The sequence below is a fragment of the Taurulus bubalis genome, assembly GCF_910589615.1.
Source record: "Taurulus bubalis genome assembly, chromosome: 2".
NCBI classification, from domain to species: domain Eukaryota; kingdom Metazoa; phylum Chordata; class Actinopteri; order Perciformes; family Cottidae; genus Taurulus; species Taurulus bubalis.
The window spans coordinates 20012338-20033411 of NC_136590.1; the positions used below are offsets into that span (position 1 = coordinate 20012338).

Genomic DNA, 21074 nt, shown 5'->3' on the forward strand with positions numbered 1-21074 from the left:
GGGAAGGGGGATCAGACATCGTTGGCGGTCTTGGGTACTCGGCCTTGATCTGATGGTGCGAGCAGAGGAGACTGTTTGGACGAAGCTGCACTGCGTTTCCTGGGAAAGCTGACCTCCGCCTGCTCTCCTTTTCGCTTTTTCTGCCCCCCATTTCCTGTCCAGCCTCTTCCTCTCCAGACCGATGTCTTCCATCTGCAATCTCTCTCGCTTTCACCCCGGTTTCCTTTTCATCCCTTTTGTCCTTTTTGAGAACGATGCGTTCTCCCTTCACCGCCTCTCCTTCTCCTCTACTTCCCTCCTCTTCCTTCTCCTTCTCCTTCTCCTCCTCCCCGCCGCCGCTTTCTGCTCCCCCGTAGTTGCTGGTTTTGACCGGCTCGTGCTCGGAGTCCTCGTCGGCGCTGCCATCCTGTGGGTGGGTACTGAGGCATTTCTTACGTTTGCGTGTCACAGCGGAAATTATGGACTTGGGCAGGAAGTCCCTGGCACTCAGGTCCTTCTTGGAGAGCGAAGAAAGCTGAAAAAAAGGTGACACAATCCGGTCAAATAACACTTAATATTCCAGAATCCATGGTCCTAATCACAGAGTTAAAGCAGGAGTGAGAAATGTCTTGCTTACCTTTGATTTAAGTGAATCGCTGGTGGTGGAATCTAGTAGAAAAGGGAAAGATTTGGATAAGAACCGCGTCATGGTGGTGGTGGCGTTAAGTGGTGATCGCTGCCTAATCACAGCACACACGAGCAGTACAGCAATCTGTCAGGAGAACTCTCGCCATTATCGGAACAGCCGTCTTTAAAATGAAGCTTTTGCTTGAAAGTACTTTAAGTAGCATAAATAGCCAGAGTTCCCCTTTAACGTCAGTGGGAGGGGGTGTAACGGTTTGGTTCAGACCCAGGTTTATGGGTCCTGGTCAACCATGTTACTTTTCTTTTCGTTTCTATTAATATATTTTCATGCGCATTTTGAATGTATCGGGTTTCAAAGAAAAGCTTTCTGGAAACGGATAAACTCAATACAACCTTCAATACAAAACGTTTTTTTACGCTCACTTGAGGTGGTTTTGGCCTTTTGACAATAAAGCAGTTAATGCACTTGATGGATTATTTAAACGGCTCTCGCGTAGCGAAACATTAACTCTGATCAGTTGTTTCTGCTATCGCCCTCTTCCTAGATATATTTATATTGTCTTTGTCTCCAGACAATTGGAATACAGCCATGTGTAAACTAGATGGCTAAATTTAAGCTGGAGCCCAGTTTATTCGCTCCAAACCAGTTGATGGAAACCAGCCTAATTTGCATTTCCAAAAAATTGCTTCAAATGTGTTTTTACAATTGAATGGAAACTACTGACGGACAAATTATTCTTGCCGGGGACTGAGGTCGCATTGTGCCCACTTGCACCTTTCAGTAAACAATTTTCAATGTAAAAAATAATAAGCATTTAAAAAAAAAAAATTACACAAATAGTTTCCCAGAAGACAAAAGGTCACAATAGGCTTTACAACTAAACTAATGGCATAATGACTAACTAACTAATGACTACTATCTTATGGCATAAAAGTGGGTCCCAGTGATCAGCATGTGATTATTCAGTGTCTTTCCACTACAACAGAGGAGCGCTGCAGACACACCATGTGGGCAATTGCTTTGCGGCTAAAAGTTTCCGGGGCGGAGTTCCAACCTGCGAACTTTGACTCGGCTGCGCGCATCAGACTCGCGACGCTTCAACGCGAATACGCAAACCGTTACAGCCCCGTTGGCAAGACAAGAGGAATGGTGGAACACTGGTGGGACACTAAGACTGACAGAAGAGTACAACATGAATGGGTGAATGAATTCAGGTGCAATAGAAACATCCAAACACAAAAACACACAAGGAGGAAGACCTGGTCCTACCGAAGAGGCTGATCCACTGTCTCAGCTAGAGAGAGAGAGAGAGAGAGAGCAGAAAGGAAGGAAGAGAAGAAAAGAGCTGAGTCTCGCTTGATAAGATCACTGGCAGCATTAGTACAGAATGTAGAGGAGCAGGTTAGATACGGAAGCAATTAAACATTAAGGTGGTGACTGGCATCAGCCATCCTCATGGAGAGAAACACAAATGAAAAGCCGTATTGCACTTGAGGAGGGCGTAGACTTCACATGTTTTCTGTGGTTCTCTGCTTTTTTTGCAGCACTATGTTGAAGATCTTTGTGTATTTGTGATATTTGTAAACATCTTTTTACGACCCATCAGCCGTTATAATAAAGGCTTTTTAATATGGCCGTCCTTGTCGTTCTAAGATTTTGGAACGCCTGGATCGCCTCCCTGATTGTCCCGTGTTACAGACTGATCCCGGGTTCCTTTTTGTGGTGAATGCAAAGAAGAGCCAGGTAGGAAGGGTTGTGCATTCTTGTAGGTATCTAGCTATCAGATATTCCTAGACGTCAAACAGAGAGTTTCTTGGATAATCAAAGAGCATTTCTCTGTTTCTTGATAGAAAAAAAGAAGCCTGTATGAAGAGGTGCGATACATCGTTGCGCCATCTGTGTCATATTTACTCGACAACTGAAAACGGAAGTTACAAAGGTAACTATGGTTCTATGAATCCTGGATGACCGCCAGAGGCAGTGTTTTCACACTGGATATCTTCCGTCTCGCGCTTGCGCAGTTCGAGTATGTATACCAAAAACGTCACGTGTGACTTCGGATGAGTCCCCAGCCGGGTATAACTTCCGGCCTCATCCTGAGATCATGTCCTGCGGAATCTTCTCGCAAAACCACGAGATTCCGAGTGACCAAGAACTCTGGCGGTCATCCAGGATTCATAGAACTGTAGTTACCTTCGTAACTTTCGTTCTATTTCATCCTTACTGACCGCCAGAGGCAGTGTTTTCACATTGGATGACTTATACCAACAAAGTCACGAGGAATGTAAAGGAGCCTACCTCGTCTGACTCAGGCAGAGGAATGTGGACGAAGAACCGCACCCAATGGGTGAGGGGTGGCAACGTTCACTCTGTAGTATCTGGTAAATGTGCTCGGTGATGCCCATGAGGCCGCCGCACATATATCCTCCATGGACACACCTCTCAGGGTTGCCCATGACGTGGAGACACTCCTGGTAGAATGGCCCCTTACTCCGGGTGGCAGCGCCCGGCCGTTCACCCTGTATGCACAGGCAATGGCTTCCACTATCCAGTGGGACAGGCGCTGTTTTGACAGGGCACAGCCCTTCCTAGGTCCACCATAGCAGACAAAAAGCTGCTCCGACCGCCGAATATCTGCGGTGGCCTCGACATAGGTTCTGAGGACCCGCACTGGGCACAGTAGCCCTGACCTGTCCTCTCCCAAAGGAGGGTTAAACTCTGCGAGCTGGATAGGTTGGTTGAGGTGCGAGCGTGTCAGCACCTTCGGAAGAAATGCTGCATTAGGCCGTAGTGTAACACCCGAGCCATCTGAGTTCCACCTCAAACAGGATTCACTCACCGACAGGGCGTGTAACTCGCCTACACGCTTTGCCAACGTGATGGCAAGGAGAAAGACGGTCTTTGCTGACAGCCATCGCAGCTCTGCCTCTGCTGTGGGTTCAAAGGGAGGTGAGCATAGGGTGTCCAGTACCACGGACAGGTCCCATGGAGGGGCCCTCAGGGTGCTCGGAGGTCGCAGTCGCTGAGCCCCCCTCAAGAAGAGGGACACCAGCTTGTGGCTCCCCACAGTGCCGTTGTCTATCCTAGCATGCTGCCATGAGATAGCAGCTACGTAAATCCTCAGGGTAGAGGGAGACCGGCCCCTATCTAGAAGGGACTGCAGAAACTCAAGTACAGTAGGCACAGGGCACTGTACTGGGTCTTTGTTGTGAACCCCGTACCAGTCGGAAAACAGCCTCCATCTACACTCGTACTGTAGACGGGTAGATGGCGCTCTGGCATTTAGAATCGTCGTCCTGACTGGTTCTGTGCAGCTGCTCAGCAGCTGGTCGGGCCCTGCAACGGCCAGGCCCATAGGTGAAGGCGTCTGGGGTCGGGATGCCAGATCCGACCTCCTAGCTGCGATAGGAGATCCTTCCTGTCGGGGAGGCGCCATGGCGTCCCGCGACAGAGTCTGTGCAGCAGAGGGAACCAAGTCCTGGCGGGCCATAAGGGGGCCACCAGCACCAGCCTGTGGCCCTGCTGAAGAACCCCGAGGAGCGTTGGCAAGATCAGGGCAATTGGGGGGAAAGCATAAAGAAAGCCCTCCGGCCACGTATGAGCCAAGGCATCTTGACCCAGAGGACTGGTCCTCTCTACCAGGGAGAACCAGCGGGGGCAGTGGGTTGACCTCTCTGAGACAAAGAGATCCACCTCTGCTCTGCCGAAGAGGCCCCAGATGCTGTACACGACCTCTGGGTGAAGCCGTCACTCCCCGGGTGGAGGCTTGTGACGGGAGAGGGAATCTGCAATCTGCTTCCGCTCTCCTGTTAAATACATTGCCCGAAGGCTGGTCAGGCGAGGGGCTGTCCAGGTCAGAAGGGCACGGGAAACCCTTAGCAATCCTGCAGACCTAGTGCCCCCTTGATGGTTTATGTGGAACACGGTCGAAGTATTGTCCGACCAAACAAGTACATGTTTTCCTCTCAAATGTGGAAGGAAATGTCTGAGCGCTAGGTGCACAGCCTGTAGCTCCAGGACATTGATATGTTCCCTGCTGTCTTGAGCGGGCCACCGCCCCCGAGCAGTCCTGCTCTGCCACACTGCACCCCACCCTGAGAGGCAGGCATCTGTCATGACGACCTCCCGACGGGATGGGATCACGCCCATGGGAACGCCTCCTGACAGGTATGCTTTCTCCCTCCACGGGAATAGAGCTCGGAGGCACTGCTGTGACACTCTTACTGTCCTGTGCCTGTGGCACTCAACGTCCAAGTGAAGGCTGTTCAGCCATCTCTGCAAGGGGCGCAGTGACAGCAAGCCCAAGGGAACGACAGCTGAGGCAGCTGTCAATTTGCCTAAGAGGCGAAGAAAGAGGATGTAGGGCAACTGCCTACCCCTCAGAAGAGGGGGAGGCTGCAGAGGATGCTGTCCACACGCTGGGGCGAAGGACAGGCTAGACTGATGAAGGTTATGCTCTGAGAAGGGCTCAGAGAGCTTGTCTCCATGTTTACCCTGAAGCCCCACAGGGCCACATGAGAGAGAGAAGGCGAGCGGTGTCCTGTGTAGCCTGAGCCCGGGATGGCGCACAGATCAGCCAATCATCCAGGTACGGCAATATCCTCATGCCCTGCGCTTGCAGGGGGAGAAGGGCAGCCGTGACACATCTCGTGAACACTCGTGGGGAGAGGGAGAGTCCGAATGGAAGCACCCTGAACTGAAAACAACGGCCTTGGAAGGCAAAACGAAGGAACTGTCTGTGATGAGGTACAATGGGGACATGAAAATAGGTGTCCTTTAAGTCGACCGACGTGCACCAGTCTCCCTTGGAGATGGCACGAAGGACGTCTGCTGTGCTCAGCATGTGAAATGTTAAGACCCTCAGGAACTTGTTTAGTCCCCTCAGATCTAGGACTGGGCGCAGTCCGCCGTTCTTCTTCTTTACGAGGAAGTAGGTTGAGTAGAACCTCCTGGCCTGTGACCGGGGTCCCACCACCTCGATTGCGCCCTTGGTCAGGAGCACGGCTAACTCCTGGCTCAGGGCTAGGGACTTTGCCGGGTCTGTGATGGTCGTCATCTTGACCCGGCTGAAAGCTGGGGGCCGGCGTCGGAATTGAAGCTTGTACCTTTGGGTTTGGGTGGAAACCACCCAGGGGTCTGGAGCGTGAGCTACCCAGTAGCTGACATGCTGCTGGGAGAAATAACCGACTGCCGGCCCAGGGACCTCAGTCCCTGCCCCCCTGCCCCTAAAGGCTCTGGGGGGGGGGGGTGACTGCTAGTCCCCCGGCTCGGAAATTGCCTGGGGGGCACGCGGGTAGAGCCGCGTTGGGCGCGGACCGGCCTCTCAGCAGGGCGCTGAGGCCGCTGGTGGCTACTGGGGTAAGCTGGGAGCCGAAAATGGCCTCGGGGGGCCGCCATGGACCCTCTAGGTCCGCGGGGTGCGGGCATGTCTCGGCGAAGGCCGGAGAACTGCTGCTTGGTCTGAACGGCCTGCACAGTTCGCTGAAGCGCCTGCAGAGCAGCTGAGCCGAAAAGCTCCCCGGGTTCGACTGGGACAGTATGGAGGGTCCGCCTACATGCCTCTGACAGGGGTGACTACGCCAGCCAAACCTGGCGGCGTGTCTGAACCAGGGTCGACATCATGCGCCCGAGTTCCCTTGACATTGAGTGCAAACGCCTGCAGTGAAGCGTCACTGAGGCTGGTGGCAGTAGTGTCGAGTGTGCTGCAGAGAAAGTGAGAGGGCAAGCATAAGATTAGAGAGGGAATTGCCAATACGGCCCATGCGTGCTGCCATGTTGTAAGATTGGCAAAGCAGGTCGTCCGTGATCCGACATTGGAGTCGAGGACACCTGGCATCCGGCCTCAGAGTCTCCTCAGGGGAAACTATGAGAGACGCAATGGTAGGCTCGACGGGTGGCATGTGCTTTAGGCCACATCTTGCCGCCTCCTGCATGGACGCCAGGATTCGGGCATCTGCCGAGAGACGGGAGTGATCCTTGGGGTTCCTCCAACATGCGTGCAACTCCCTCAGATATTCCTCTCAGGGAGGAACAGAAAAGGCGGCAGGGGCGGGAACGCGCCTGAAGAAAGCACTAGCCGGTGCGGGTTCCGGCTGCTTTAAGTCCAGTTGCAGGTGTGCCAGTGCCATGCGAATGACGGACCCCATGGAGTCGTCGACTGGCCCCTCCGAAGGAGTATGGGCTGAGGAATGGGAACCAGGCCCGGAAGAATGGGAGGCCTGCCCGTCCCTGTATTCAGTGAAGAAATTGACGGACGCTGTCAACGAGACAATGTCCACCTCTAGGACCGGTTCATCCGGGACCGGTTCCTCTAGGACCGGCTCGGCCAGGGGTGGATGTGATGTCCCAGTCCCCCCCGCACTAGGGTGGAGGGTAAGGAGAAGAGACTTCATCTGAGCTAGCTCGGCAGTCAGCAGCTCCACCCTAGAAGTCAACCTTCCGGATTTAGCTCTCCTGGGGGGGGGGGGCCCTGCGGCCCCCGAGAGCCGGCGTTTGACCCGAGTCTGTTGGGCTGGATCCGGCTGTCCTGACGGGGGAAGGTCACCCCCACCCATCAGGCGTTCCACCTCAGCCAATCTAGCGACCCTCACTGCGTAAGGCATAATGCCGCAGTTCATGCATGGGTCCGTTGAGAGACCCTCCCTTAGGTGCCCGAGGCCCAGACAGGAGGGGCAAAGTTCATGGCCGTCTTCAGGCTGGAGGGGAGCCAAACAGGTCCCATAGCCGGCAAGGTAAAACATGACCGCGACTCAATGTTAGCTCCAGCGCCTCTTCTAGAGCACCGAGCTAGTGGTAAGGAAAAGAAAAGAAGGAAGCACCGTCCTGTGGCAACAGGTCAGGCACAGTCTGTCTAGGAGAGGGGAGCGCAGCGCTCTCTTCACTAGTCCAGCAGCTGTGATTATTGGTGATCAGCCAGTAAGCTTCAGCGCTTTCTTCAGAGCACTGTGCTACTGTGGAGACAGGCCGGCACAGTCTGTCTTCTGACAGCTACTAGTTATAGTAGCTGTCAGAATTAGCGTGGTCGGTTAGCCTGCTTCTTCTTAGCTTGGGGACACTTCGCCACTATAACAGCCACAATATCTACTGACATTGATGCACGCGCTCAGTATCGTCAACGACTCAACCCCGGACATGATCCCAGGATGAGGCCGGAAGTTATGGTCGGCTAGGGACTCATCCGAGGTCACACGTGACGTTTTTGGTATACGTACTCGAACTGCGCAAGCGCGAGACGGAAGATATCCAGTGTGAAAACACTGCCTCTGGCGATCAGTAAGGATGAAATAGAACAACACTTAAAACTCTGTATTGTTTTGTCTTTCTCTGTGTTTTCTGCTGTTTTTGCTGCTATGTTTTCGACCACGAATCTGTTTTCTTGATTCATCACTTAAAGTGGCTCCCCGGTTACAAACATGAACAAACGTGAACGTGATCGCTGTGGCCTTTGTTCCAGCAGTGGACAGTTTACTGCCTTTAACGACTGCTTTGGAAAAAGCAATGTTGAATATAAAATGTGCATTTATTTTTATTTGAACTGATTATAGTGTGATTATTTTAGGAATCGCCCGAGGACAAAAGTGCCCTTTTTCTTCATTTTGCCGGTAGAAAACGTATCTGATGGACAAACAGCCACTGAACTGGTGATCAGTAGATCAGATGGATAAGTTGGATCCTCTCATAGTGAACATGAATCCTCTTCAACACTTCCTCACCTGACGCCTCTCCTGGCATACCGGCCCTGCCGATGTTGGACAGCAGATGGTCGATGTTGGGTGCAGGCAGCATGTCTCGCTTATCCGCTGGGGCCTGCACACATGCACGCACGCATGCACACGCACGCGCACACACACACACACACACACACACACACACACACACACACACACACACACCCATACCCACAATTAAAGCGCAAAGTACAAATGAGGACACCCGAGTACGAACGCCCCCTGGCTCTCTGGCCTGACATACCTTCTCTTCCTCGTCGAGCTCTCCCGTAGTGAAGAACCAGTCGTGCTGTTGGAGGAACACAACGCTGATCTTAGAGTAAAACACGTAACTGGTTCATTGAGTCGGAGGAAGCAGCCGCCGGTTCTTACGTGCAGGATGAGCGTCTCTACGATCTTGTAGCGGTCGGGCATGTGGGTGACCATGTCGGTCATGTTGTCCTCTGACGTCCTCACCAGGGTCGGGCCAAACACCAGGGCCAGGTTTCTGGGCTCCATCTCAAGAATGACATCATAAGCTACGCTCACGTACCCCAAAAAAAACAACCAAAGCCCAACGTGCTAATTAGAGGGAGGTTTGGTTACCTTGTTCTGTTCACAGTGGTCTGCCACCTTCTTAAGGTGACCCACCAGGAACTTCAGGGTGTGGTGATAGTAATCTGGGAGATCATGGAGCTGGAGAAAGAAGGACAGGTGACGGGAGCAAAGAAGAAGATCAAAAAGGAGGAAATAGTGAAAACAACAACAAACGCATCCGCTGCTCGATGTTCTGCTGTCCTTTGAGAGAACTAACCAGTTTCTTCATGGTCTTCAGTCTGTCCTCCGCGTCTTCTATCCGGTTGGCATCAATGAAGTCGTTGTATTTGTCTGTGGACAGAGAAGGCGTTTAACTGACAAGTAACTGATGTGTGTAAATGTGACCACACTTGGCATCAATGTCCAAATGCAAACGACAGGCAGCGACATTTCTAAGGAATAATCGTATTTGTATTCATAACGGTGGAAAATGTTCCAGCCCTGCGTTTATGTTCTATCATGTTGCATGACGAGTGACTGGACGCACCGTCGGTGAAGAGCGGCTCGGGCAGCTTTCGGAAGAACGACTTGAGCAGGCTGCTGATCACGTTCAGGTCCTGCCATCGCTGTGGAGACAGAAAGGGGGAGGGGTTTAGTATTTCTGGTGCAGTGTTCAAGAAAAGGACCTCATCTAACAAAATGCGTAGATGATGATAAACATGGTGTTCATTTTGTGAAGATTATCTTGCCGAACAAAATGTGTAACTATGGAGCTGCTGTTTGCCACTAAATCTGATGGAGAAACCAGAGGCGTGCTAACTTCTGGTTTCTGGTTACAAACGTATGTCATCCCTGCAGAAAAACGTGTATCCCGCACACCTCTTCAGCCGTGTTGATGTCCATGCCCTTGTTGAGGTGCTCCTGCAAGTTGGACACCATGGCGTTGTTGCCCGGCACCCGGTAGATACCCGTGTAATCCAAACCCGTCTCCTCCACCACGCCACAGCACATCTCCACAATCAGAGGGACAAACTACAGAGATGGGGAGAGAAAATTAATAAAGGGTTCATGTGGTGGCAGGTGCGTGGTTAGCTCAGTTGGAGAGGGGGGAGGGGAGAAGCGACTCAGTATTATTCAGTAATATTCATGAAATGTTAAAGTATCAGCTACTTTGTCTACAAACGGGTGTTATGTTTATGCTCTGAATCACGTTGTTCTTATCTTCCATCATGAGACACTGAAAGCTTACTTTATGGTTGACGGCAGGCTGACAGTCCTCTAGTCGCACGCCAAAAGCCTTCGGACTGCCGGTCTTCTTGGCCTTCTTCATGATGTTGATGCCCCACAGCGCTTTGTTGTCATCTGGGCACACACACACACACACACACACACACACACACACACACACACACACACACACACACACACACACACACACACACAGTGCCACATTTAAATTAGTTATTAAAATAACTGACCGATTTCTAACAAGAAAACATCTTCAGCCACACGTGCAGCTCTACATGGCCCTAAATCAAACAGAGGTGTTAAGGAATATTGGTTTTGTTGAACTAATTTACAGTTTTTTGCTGTTGCTAAAACATAATTTCTGAAACTAGGGCCCTCTTTTTCACAAAAAACATAATCCAGAATAATAAAAAAAACTCTTTGCATCAGAAATGTACATGCAAACAAAACATTCAAAGCTCTCTCCACATGCCAACTGCACACGTATGTGCCAGGTATTAAACATTATTATCATTTGTTGCATGTTGTAAATACCGACTATGAACACAAAAGGTTTTATTCTCAATGCTCGTATACTCATATCAGTGTCGGACACATTTACGGTCCTCTAAATCTCTCTAGGGCAGGCCTGGCCAACCCGCGGCTCCCGAGCCGCATTTGGCTCTTTGCCTGGTTTCATGCGGCTCTTACGTTCATATTGAATTTTTTTTTCTTTTTCTTTTTTTTTAATCGTTTTATTGATTTTGCAAATACTTTAGATCACTGGTGTCAAACTCAAGGCGCGACGGCTTGAAAGCCATGAAATCGCGGACACGTTTTCAGTCCGTCACGGGCCTTTGCATGGGAAAAAAAAAAAATCCTGTGCTTTTATTTTAAAGGGATTTTTTAATGCGGCAGAGTGCAATTTCTTCAATTTCAGTCATATTGATGTAATGTGTTGTAACTCTGTTACATTGTTAATTCTGGTCACATGACATCTATTGCTTCTGTCCATCCGGGGAGAGGGATCCTCCTCTGTTGCTCTCCTGAAGGCTTCTTCCTGTTTTCCCTGTGAAAGGGTTTTTACTGATCTGATGTGAGGCCCTTGGGACAGGATGTTATGTGTACAGATTGTACATTTTAATTTGTGATTTTGGGCTATATAAACTGAATTGAATTGAATATTCACACACTCCTCAATGCTGCGTTCACAACACACATTACTTGCGTGAGTTTATGCTTCATTCCCAACCTTTTTTTTATGTTATGTTCAAAAAGGCTGAAGTTATAACATTATTATGTGTGTTGTATTACCTTGTGTCCTTAAGATGCACTTTTGGGTTTTTAATTGAGTGCGAAAGGGAATATTTCTGTGTTTGGCATACTGTGATACTATCTCAGGTTCAAACGGCACCATATTTTCATTAAATCAAATTGAGAAGTTGAAAATGTTCCTCGCTTTGGTCGTGGCTTGTCATTCCGGGGTGATGGTGAGTCCTACAGCCAGACCAGTTGAACCACTGCCCCAGACCACATGCATGTTCTTATTAGAGTTATGTCCTTCTCAACTGTGACAAAAAAGCTTTGAACAAAGTTAATATAATAACGTGCTTTGTCTTTGTTATTTTCATCTGTTTTAAGTTTGATCTTTGATAGAGTAATGTGGGTTTCTTAACCCTAAATTAAATGGATTTATGTCATAGTAACAGAGACATTTACATTTTTGGCTGAAGAAGGGATGGGGTGATGTTCATGTGTGCCCATGTGGATGATGTGACTCTTTGCGGTAACACAGTAAAAAATGTGGCTCTTAGTCTCTTACTGGTTGGACACCCCTGCTCTAGCGTGATCTAATTGGTCGTTTACACTAGTGCATTCTGGGTGCCGTAGAGTCGCACTGCTAGGATGGTTAAAGTGCCGTTAGCATTTTTGTTTTTTTGCGCTGGTGAACGTGTTCGGACCCACCGGTTCTGGAGGCTCGGTTCACTGAGGTGTTGTCGGTCTTTGCCAGGAGGAAGGGCGGCATCATACGGTGGGCTCTGGGGGAGGAGTCCGGCTTACTTCCTGTCAGACTACCATGGGACAGAAAATAGAGACAGCTGTGATTCCAAGACGAGGTTGAAAGATTTCAGTACATTTTAACTCAGTCTTTCAGGTCTTAATACATATAAACAGATATATAGATACATATATACGTATCAAATTATCATGAACTCAGTCTTATGTAAAAGAAAAAAATGGATGCGCTTTTATTCTTGCTTTTCGAAATTTGCATTGAAGTAATTGAGTGTGACAGGCATCCAGCCCCGAGCTACAGTGGCTCCTTATTACACAAAGGATAAGGGACAGTTGTGATCAAGCCTTTTCTTTGTGTGTCCATGCCGTGCTGACCTGTGTTTTCTGTAGTCATTCAGCTTCTTGTTGATGAGAGCTTGTCTTGAGAAGCCGATCTCCTAGAGCAAACCAAGGTGACGAATTAGTTTGGCTTGGAGGAGTTTAGTAGTAAACCCCACAAAATGAGCTGAGTGTGAAGATCTAACCTCGTTGTCGCTCTTGCTATTCTCCCTGATGACCCTGATCCAGGCCAGCATGTCGTCCCTGTCCTCAGCCTGCAGCAGGTACTCACAGAAGTCCTGTGTGGTCAGCCGCAGGGTGTGCTTCCGCTTGGTCTCGCTGTAGGCAATGTCGATCAGGCAGCCGTGGATGCTGATCGGAGGGTGTTCGTCCTGGCCGGGCCCCGCCCCCGCCCCGTGAAGGACGGCCTCTCTCTTGTCCTTGTAGAGGAAGAGCGAATGCGAGCGGAGCACAGAGAAGACGCGCTTCCACGGCCGCATGCCGCCACCCACTTTCTGCAACAAGGACGTACAGAAACAAGGACACGACCTGAAATAGAAAACCCTCCCATCGTAGCTTAGCCACGTACAACAGACCTTTTGTCAAAAAAAACGACTAAAAATGTCCGTCCGCCACTGTCATGATTGTTAAAAAGCGCGATAGTGGAATGGAAAGCCGGACAGGCGCAATGATGGCTTAGCTTAGCTTGCAGTGTGTCGTACCTTTCCCTTCTCTGTGAGGATCTGTTTGTAGTGCAGCCAGCCCTCCTTGCGAACATCACTAAAGGTGATGGTTCCCAGTTCAGAGGTGGAGTGGCGTTTGGACCGGGCCTCCTCCTGGGCTCGCAGGCTCTCCAGAGACTAAAGCACATTTTAGGGGGATTATGGATTTGTGCACCAGACAGTGTTTTTTCTTGGTTGCTGGAAAACTCATAAGATTGAATCAAGAGTAATGATCGACTCACCCCATCAGTGAAAAAGCTCTTGACCCTTTTTGGTAGTTTGCTGTGGAACAGAAAGCATACGAGTTACATTAACAGCACTACTAGAGTCTAAACATGACTAGGTCTGTGTAGACGTGGTCTGTGTGGATCAGGTCTGTCTAGACCAGGTCTGTGTAGACGGGGTTGAAGTGTCTATCAATGACCCGCTGTCCCTGAAGCAACCTTTAAATTAGGTTTTGGGGGCCCCACTGGGACTATAAGAACCCATGTCAGTAAGAAAAGCAGCTTTAAAGTGTCTTCTGGGTTCTTACGAGAAGACGCGGCCTTCTTCCCTGAAGGTGTTGAGACCCTCGTCACAGGACTTGGATCTCTCGGTGGTGATGGCCAGCAAGTAAGAGGAGCGTCGACTTTTAATACTGCCTGAAGAGAGAGAGGACAAGTCAGAGGGAGGAGAAGAGGAGACAAATAGAGAAAGAAAGAAAAGCACTGTATGTGAAATGACAAAAAGATGAGTGATTGCAGTGATTTGTTGTCTCAAACTGTGAGTATAACATGAGCCAAGTGAATGAATTAAGGGGTTAAACATACGTACTGCATGTTAAAGGAATACCGTGACATTTGGATTTGTTGTTCTTAGTTTTGGATACACTTTACCTACAATGCTAACAGCATGCAATGCCTCTTTCTTATCAGAAGCATTCAATGGAAATTAAGAAAAGAAAGTGGCGAGCATACGGTGAAGAAAATAAACTTAACTTTTAAACTTAACATTTTTTGGGGGATTATAGCAAATAATCTTGACGCCATATAACAAGAGAAGTCAACAATAACCCAAGGAGCCTTTTTAGGGGACAAACGTTTGATCATAAAATAAAAATCCTAGAATTCTGCTGCATGGACAACCAACAGCTAAAGTGTCTGATTTGCATAAACTTAATAATACATTCACTTTAAAGTAATTTTGTTCCCAACTGTAACAACAAAGCATTCTGACTTTGTGACCAAACTAGTCTGAAGTCTGAAGTCATCTTAAAATATATATGAGGTCTAGCAAAGTGAAACCTGACACCGAAAGTTGCACATTAGTTTTCAAGGTTTCAGACCTACTAAAAAGTTATCACACACTGTTTCGTTAAATAACATGTTTGTATGGAATTTCGAAGATTTTCAAATTCCGCATACAGTGGCTTTGAAAATTGGAACTTTTCCCCCAAGTGAAGTGAAGGGAATTTGTACATGTCAGTGTACTCCTTTAAGATGAGTCTGAGGCTGGACAAATATATCAGTGTACCAACATAAAGGCAACAGACTGTATGCATTGGCCCAGCCCTTTGTGGGTCTGTGGAGTATTGAGAGTGGGTGAGTGAGACTCACTGCAGTCCCGAGAGCGAAGTCGGACAAAGGGGGAGGTGGGGGAGAGGGTGGGGGAGACAGAGGTGGAAGGGAGGGTGGCCGTGGTGGAGGCCTGGGAACTGGACACAACAGAGCGGGCTGGTACATAGCAGGCCTGTAGGTCAATACTAGGACTGGTGGGGTCATCTGCAAGTCATCACAGGTGGGCAACAAGCGATGAGAGATGATTAACATGCTGACAGGACAGGGCGAGAGCTTCAGGTGGAGAGGGAGCTGGGAACATCTCGCTCAGTCAGACCTACTCTGGAGGCAGAAATAACCTCTGACGGAGAACCTGACAAACCTTCATGGCAGTACAGTTTACTGTACAATAAAGTTAAATTATATACAATAATGGCACATTAAATGTCACTACATTTTCTAAGAACCGTGTCTCTGCTGAGTGTAGAGTTCGCTAAAGAGCACGGCGTTAACAGAGACATGACAGAAATCGGCAAGATGAAAAATTATATAAATAACCAATAAATGTACAAAAAAAGAATATAAAAAAGTTACTGGATAATTGTGCTATAAAATGAAATTTCTGTTTTAATTTGCATATTTATTTCTGTACATTTGTATTAATTCCCTTATTTATCAACTCTTCTTTTTAATTGTCTATTTAATTAATATATTTATTTCTATTAACCTTTACATTTATTTATTTGTTTAGCATTTTATTAAATTTTACATTTATAAATGTAGTTGTATCATAAAATGCTTGTATACAGTATGTATCTATTTATTTATGCATAATACAACACAATTCATGCAGCTAATAATGGGCGACTCAGCCACGCCCTTTGGTCTGCTGACTGAACCTGTAGATTATTTCTGACTCCAGAGCAGCTCTGTTTCAAAGGAAATGGTTCCAGAGCTCCATTTACTGTTTTTTTTTTTTTTTTAAGTAGACAAACATTGGACATGTCAACATTCAACAACACACTAGAACATTCATCAGCACAAATTGAAAGATACAGAAATGTACTGACAGGACATTATTATTGACATGTACTGTATATGACGGACAGAAATGTTAGAAAGGATGGAAACACATAGAGAGAGAAAAGGAGCACTACTAAAGCCTCACATACATTAATATATATATATATATATATATATATATATATGTATATATGTGTGTATATACATATATATATACACATATATATATATATATATATGGATATGTATATATGTGTATATATATATACACATATATACATATCCATATATATATGTATATATATATACGTATATGTCAGCAGTCGTTACAGAGGAAAGGTCACTAACCTATGAAGGGAATAGATGCCAGGGAGTTGTATGCATGCTGTGCGAGGCTACCGTTAGCCCTGCGGTTGGTGACGGGGCCCCCGGAGACAGGAGAGGGGGCCCCGTGTGTAGGTTCCAAACCGGGAGGCTCGGGCGACTCCACGGGTGTGCTGTAGTGGGGATGTCGGCCAGGCTGAATGGGGGTTCGGCGGCCGGAAGGCGGCTTTTGCCTCAGAACCACCTCCTGATTCAGGGAGATGGGGGAGTCGGCCTCCCTGTCCTCGCTCAGTCGGGCTCTCTCCTCCTCTGGCGCAGACAGGGCCGGGGTAGACTTGGGCCTGGGTACCACACCACCCTCGCCGTCCGTTGGGCCGCTTCTGCCTCCGGGGCTCCAGTCGAGCTGGGGGCCGCTGTAGCCGGGCTCTCTGAAGGAGTGGGCCTGCTGGAGGAGGTGGCCAGATTTGCGGGAGAAAGACGGGCTGTAGCTTTTGTAGCCCACCAGCTCCTCCTCCTTTACGCGCCGTGTTTGGGGTTCGGCTACCTGCTGGCCTGACCGCCTGCCACTAGGAGGCACTGTGGAGGAGGCTGTGATGATGGGGGACATCACTGTGGTTTTGTGCGGATGCCCTTCCATAACCTTCTGGTCTTTCTGCTCTCTGAATTTCACTGTTTGTGACTCGTGCGGAGGGTGCTCATAGCGCGGTGACACCAGCGCAGAGGCTTGTGCCAGAGTTTCCACGGAGCGCCCGTAGTTATGCTCGTACTCGGCGTACGCTGCCAGGAGGCTTTCCGAGCACGACCTGCTTCCTGGTCCCGAAACCCCGCCCCAGCCCCCTAACCAATAGGAATCATGGGAAGCAGCCGCCGCCTGGTGGTGGAAGTGGAGGGTTTCCCTTCTGCGCTTCTCCGCGGCGGTTGTGGAGGCAGTTGCGGGACCGGGACCGAGGGCCAAGCCCAGCCCCAGCTCCGCTAAACAGTCCTGAGAGATGCTGCGGTGGCGGGGGGACATGCTCTCGGCAGCCTCGGCCTGGCTGTAGTACCAGTCTGACAGAGCCTGGTGGCAGAGAGTTTCGGCGTGGGTGCGGGCCGAGGCCGGCATGCTGCTCTTCCGCGGCAGAGTAGCAGAGGCGATGGCAGCATTGTGGTTCGCGAAGTGAAAGTCCAGCGCATTGATGGCTGAAGAGGAGCGGCCTCGATTCCGGCCCAACGGGGCGAAGTGGCCGCCAGATTCCGTGGGGCTCCCGGGCCAGCCGGGGGTGGGGATGGAGGTGGCGGGGGGGGCGGTTGTCCAGTGGGGAGGCGGTGGGTCCCGGCCGGCACTGCCAGTTGTCCGTGGGACTGTGGGGGTTGTGCTGTGGGGCGGAGATGGGTTTGGTGGAAGGGCAACAGAGAGGCGGCGGTGCAGGGAGGGCCACGCCGGAATATGGCTCATTGCCTTTCAGGTAGGCGTCCTGGGAGTATGCCTGAGGATGAGAGGGGAGGGACACAATGAAAAACACGACAGGAAAGATAACAGATTGAGTGAGCGGCTCGAGGACAGTGAGGCAGATGCAACGTGCTCTTTGTCTATTTCAACAAACAATTACATAATTAGGGTCAGAGCGACTGACGTAGTCAGTCCGAGTAGGACCCTATTGAAATTGCCGGGATTCTTATTGTTCCGTTTTTTTATTTTTGTACATTGGACTGCTATTTGGGGGACTTGTCATATTCAAAAACTCACAAAATTTGGAACACTTGTCAGGTGAAAATAGGGATGTATTAAAGCCGGGGGAAAAAGTTCCAAAAAATGACTCTCGAGCGCCCCCTACAAGTTGGACCGGTGACGCCCCCTCGCCCAGAATGTTTTTTTTTGCTTTTACATCTCCACCTGCTCTACAAAAAAGCCTCTCAGACCCATAAAGTCCACCTATGAAAATCTTCCGCCATCTTGAATTTTGTGAAAAACACGATCTTGCACTTTTCTCCTAAACGCTATGTCATTTTCATTCCAAACTTGGTACTTCATCATCATCAATAAGGTATTGAAATTTCTTTGATATCTCATTGCGTTGCGGAGATATCGACCATTTAACCTCTTAGGGGCGTGTCTTGTTTTTAAACACTCATAACATTAAAACTATTTGGACAAACGACCCCTAACTTGCAATAAATCAGTCATCCGATTTAAACACTAAGGGGCGCTACAGTATTTCGGCCAATTTGGCATTTTCGACTCATTTTTGCTAATTTTAGCATTTATTTGCATTTCTGCCAAATACTACTTCTTCTACAAATGTTATACAATCGACTTCAATTCTGTTCTAAGATGTTCTCAAGACCCTCAGGAGTATGGCTTGTGCTCTCGCAACGTTTTCACTCAACGGCCTTGACGTGACGGGGACCCAAAGACACGCCTACTTTGAGCTAACCGCTAGATGACAGAAAGCTGTTGTAACTCCTCCATACATGATGCTATACCCCCACTTCTCCTCATACATGATGCCGGTCAAGGCTTGAGTACATCTACATGAGAAATGTTCAGATTGTCATAGCGCCACCTACAGGCAAAAGTAAATAAGCCAAACAGCATAGGATTTACATGTAATTTACATGCTCTGGTCTACACTTCACATAGAGAAACATGATGCGTGTGTGTGTGTGTGTGTGTGTGTGTGTGTGTGTGTGTACTGAGTGTGGGTGTGTGGGTGTGTGTGTCATCCTCGACCCTGCTTTCAACCGGCCTGACCAGTAAATCACATGGCACCTTATTACTTAACAACAACAGTCTTCCTGTATGGGCGGGCATTTTGGGGAAATAATTTACCCAGCAGGCATTTTCCCAATGTCATTTTCCCAAAACCTTGAGTCACCATGAGACATAGTAGCAATTTAAATCACCTGGTCTACACTTTACATAGAGAAACATGATGCACAGTGTATGTTCAAATTGTCATAGCGCCACCTACTGGCCAAACAAAATAGACCAAACAGCATCGGATTTACATGCAACTTAAATGACCTGGTCTACTCTTCACGTAGAGAAATATGATGCATGTTGTCCAGCGGGCCAACACTCTCAACCGTGCGAGTCGGCGACATGCCGGCTACCCCAAATGTGCCGGGATGAGCGAGGACCCGCTTACAGCTGCTCGCAGCTTTAATTTTAATTTATTCTGCTTGAACTGATTTCATCTTTTATTATTTCTAAATGTTGATATGATATGATATTAACAATAAAATAAATAATAAATACAATCCACAGTTTTTTCATTTTTTTTTCATGTCATGCATTCTTTTATGTTCTGGACAAACTAATTTTGTCGCCTGCCGACTGATACCAGTAAATTTCTGAAGTCAAACTTTAGTAAATTGCGACATAAATTATGATAACAGGATGTCATGCAAACAGCTTACTGGCTGTGACAGTTAACACGTAACAAGGTGAAAAGCAGGCAAGAAGAGAGAAAATAGAAGAAAGACAATACTCACACTTACCAACTGCAACACATCCTCATCTTTGGGCATAATAGAGAGCTCCAGAATGTTTTCACTATGATGCAAAGACCAAAATATGAAATAAAATAAATATGTGAACATATGATAAGTAACAGAATGTAAAATGAGATTCATCAACAGCAGTCTCTCACCTGTTTTGGATGAGCATGATCACCTGAGAGTAGGTTTTCCCCAGAATGCTCTCCCCGTTCACCTTCACCAGCCTGTCCCCTGGAGTACATGTCCACACACACACACACACACACACACACACACACACACACACACACACACACGATCATGTTTAGTTTTAGATACTTTATATATAATACATACTAATGTTCATCTCTAGTACACCTTCCTTCAATGATGTTCATTTCTTTAGGAGAATATTACCTGTATAAATATAAAAGGTAGAGAATAATATTTTCACATCCATAAACAGGAGAGGTGCTGGTATTAGTAGCTTAGGGATGCCGAGAAGGAAAAAAATAATCCATTGTTGCGTTTTAGTTCTGTTCTGGCTCTTGTTCACACTAACTTTTAAAAAATGAACCAAGAGGAGTAAACAGGAAGTTAGACAGACTTGTTGATCAGACAGTTTTGGTGTAATCCTGCACCAGGACCCACATCCAAGACTGTATATAAGAAGTGGTCGTATCCATTGTGACTTCACCCGTTGGTTTGTGGACTGATGTTATGAAGCCTTGAGTTCTGCGTTTTGGCCGTCGCCATCTTGACTTATTGCAAATTAAGTTTATATTTTTATTTTATTTAATATAGTTGCAAAAACTATCGGCAAACCATGTGGAATGAAGTGTGGATCGGGATGCATGCACACGCAAGATGGATACGGACCTTCAATTGTAGTATAAATGGAACGGAAAGTATGTTGGGAGCTATTTTAGCGAGAGTGTGATGACCCCAGAGCTCTGCTGTGTCTTATGTCTATGTGTCTTCTACCTGTACACAGTCCAGCTTGTTGCGCAGGGCCATTGTCTTTCACGCTCTTCACAAAGATGGTGTCCATTGGCTCCAAACGGGGCCGCTGACAACCTGCTTAAAAACAAAACAACAACACTCAGACACAGATTTGGGTGCATGTATGTGCATTTTCTAAAATATCAGCAAAACCCACAAAGTTGAATTAGCTCCACCTACACATGGAAACATGCATTGCTCCCCCACACCCACACACATCCTGATCATTAAAAATAATACAATAGATACAATAGATTTAAATGAGCCATGAAGGCATTAGAGACACTTTAAGAAAGCGTGATGCTGGATGCCTAAACGTTGGCTGGTGAAGCCAGCAGAAACACTCACCTCTTCCAGTTGAGTTTCCGTTCTCTTCATCCTTTGGGAGAAACACAGAGCAGGTGTTAGAGGAGAAGAGGACCCACAGGGAGGCGCTGTTCAGCTCATATTAGACTCGAGCCTCACTCCTATGCTGGGTCTGACTCACTCCAGCTGACTCCAAAACGTTGACTCCTTGTCAGTTTGACTGTCTGTCAGTTTGACTGTCTGTCTGTCTGTCTGTCTGTCTGTCTGTCTGTCT

General features: G+C 48.1%; 1 protein-coding gene across 1 annotated transcript in view; it reads right to left on the minus strand.

Annotated features, from left to right (window-relative positions):
- LOC306752190 (rho GTPase-activating protein 23-like) overlaps positions 1 to 20558 on the minus strand; it is a 21084-nt gene extending 526 nt beyond the window's left edge. The window contains 22 exon segments of the mRNA XM_079235917.1: positions 1 to 514; positions 617 to 648; positions 8338 to 8431; positions 8597 to 8641; positions 8725 to 8850; positions 8938 to 9027; positions 9146 to 9219; positions 9416 to 9494; positions 9748 to 9900; positions 10118 to 10230; positions 12061 to 12167; positions 12487 to 12548; positions 12636 to 12944; positions 13152 to 13289; positions 13394 to 13433; positions 13684 to 13792; positions 14747 to 14911; positions 16058 to 17315; positions 17317 to 17499; positions 19508 to 19568; positions 19666 to 19744; positions 20477 to 20558. The exon segment at positions 1 to 514 is cut by the window's left edge and continues 526 nt beyond it. Coding sequence (XP_079092043.1) covers positions 1 to 514; positions 617 to 648; positions 8338 to 8431; positions 8597 to 8641; positions 8725 to 8850; positions 8938 to 9027; positions 9146 to 9219; positions 9416 to 9494; positions 9748 to 9900; positions 10118 to 10230; positions 12061 to 12167; positions 12487 to 12548; positions 12636 to 12944; positions 13152 to 13289; positions 13394 to 13433; positions 13684 to 13792; positions 14747 to 14911; positions 16058 to 17315; positions 17317 to 17499; positions 19508 to 19568; positions 19666 to 19744; positions 20477 to 20543 — 3898 coding nt within the window. The 5' untranslated portion in view covers positions 20544 to 20558.
- Between the last annotated feature and the right edge of the window lie 516 nt (positions 20559 to 21074).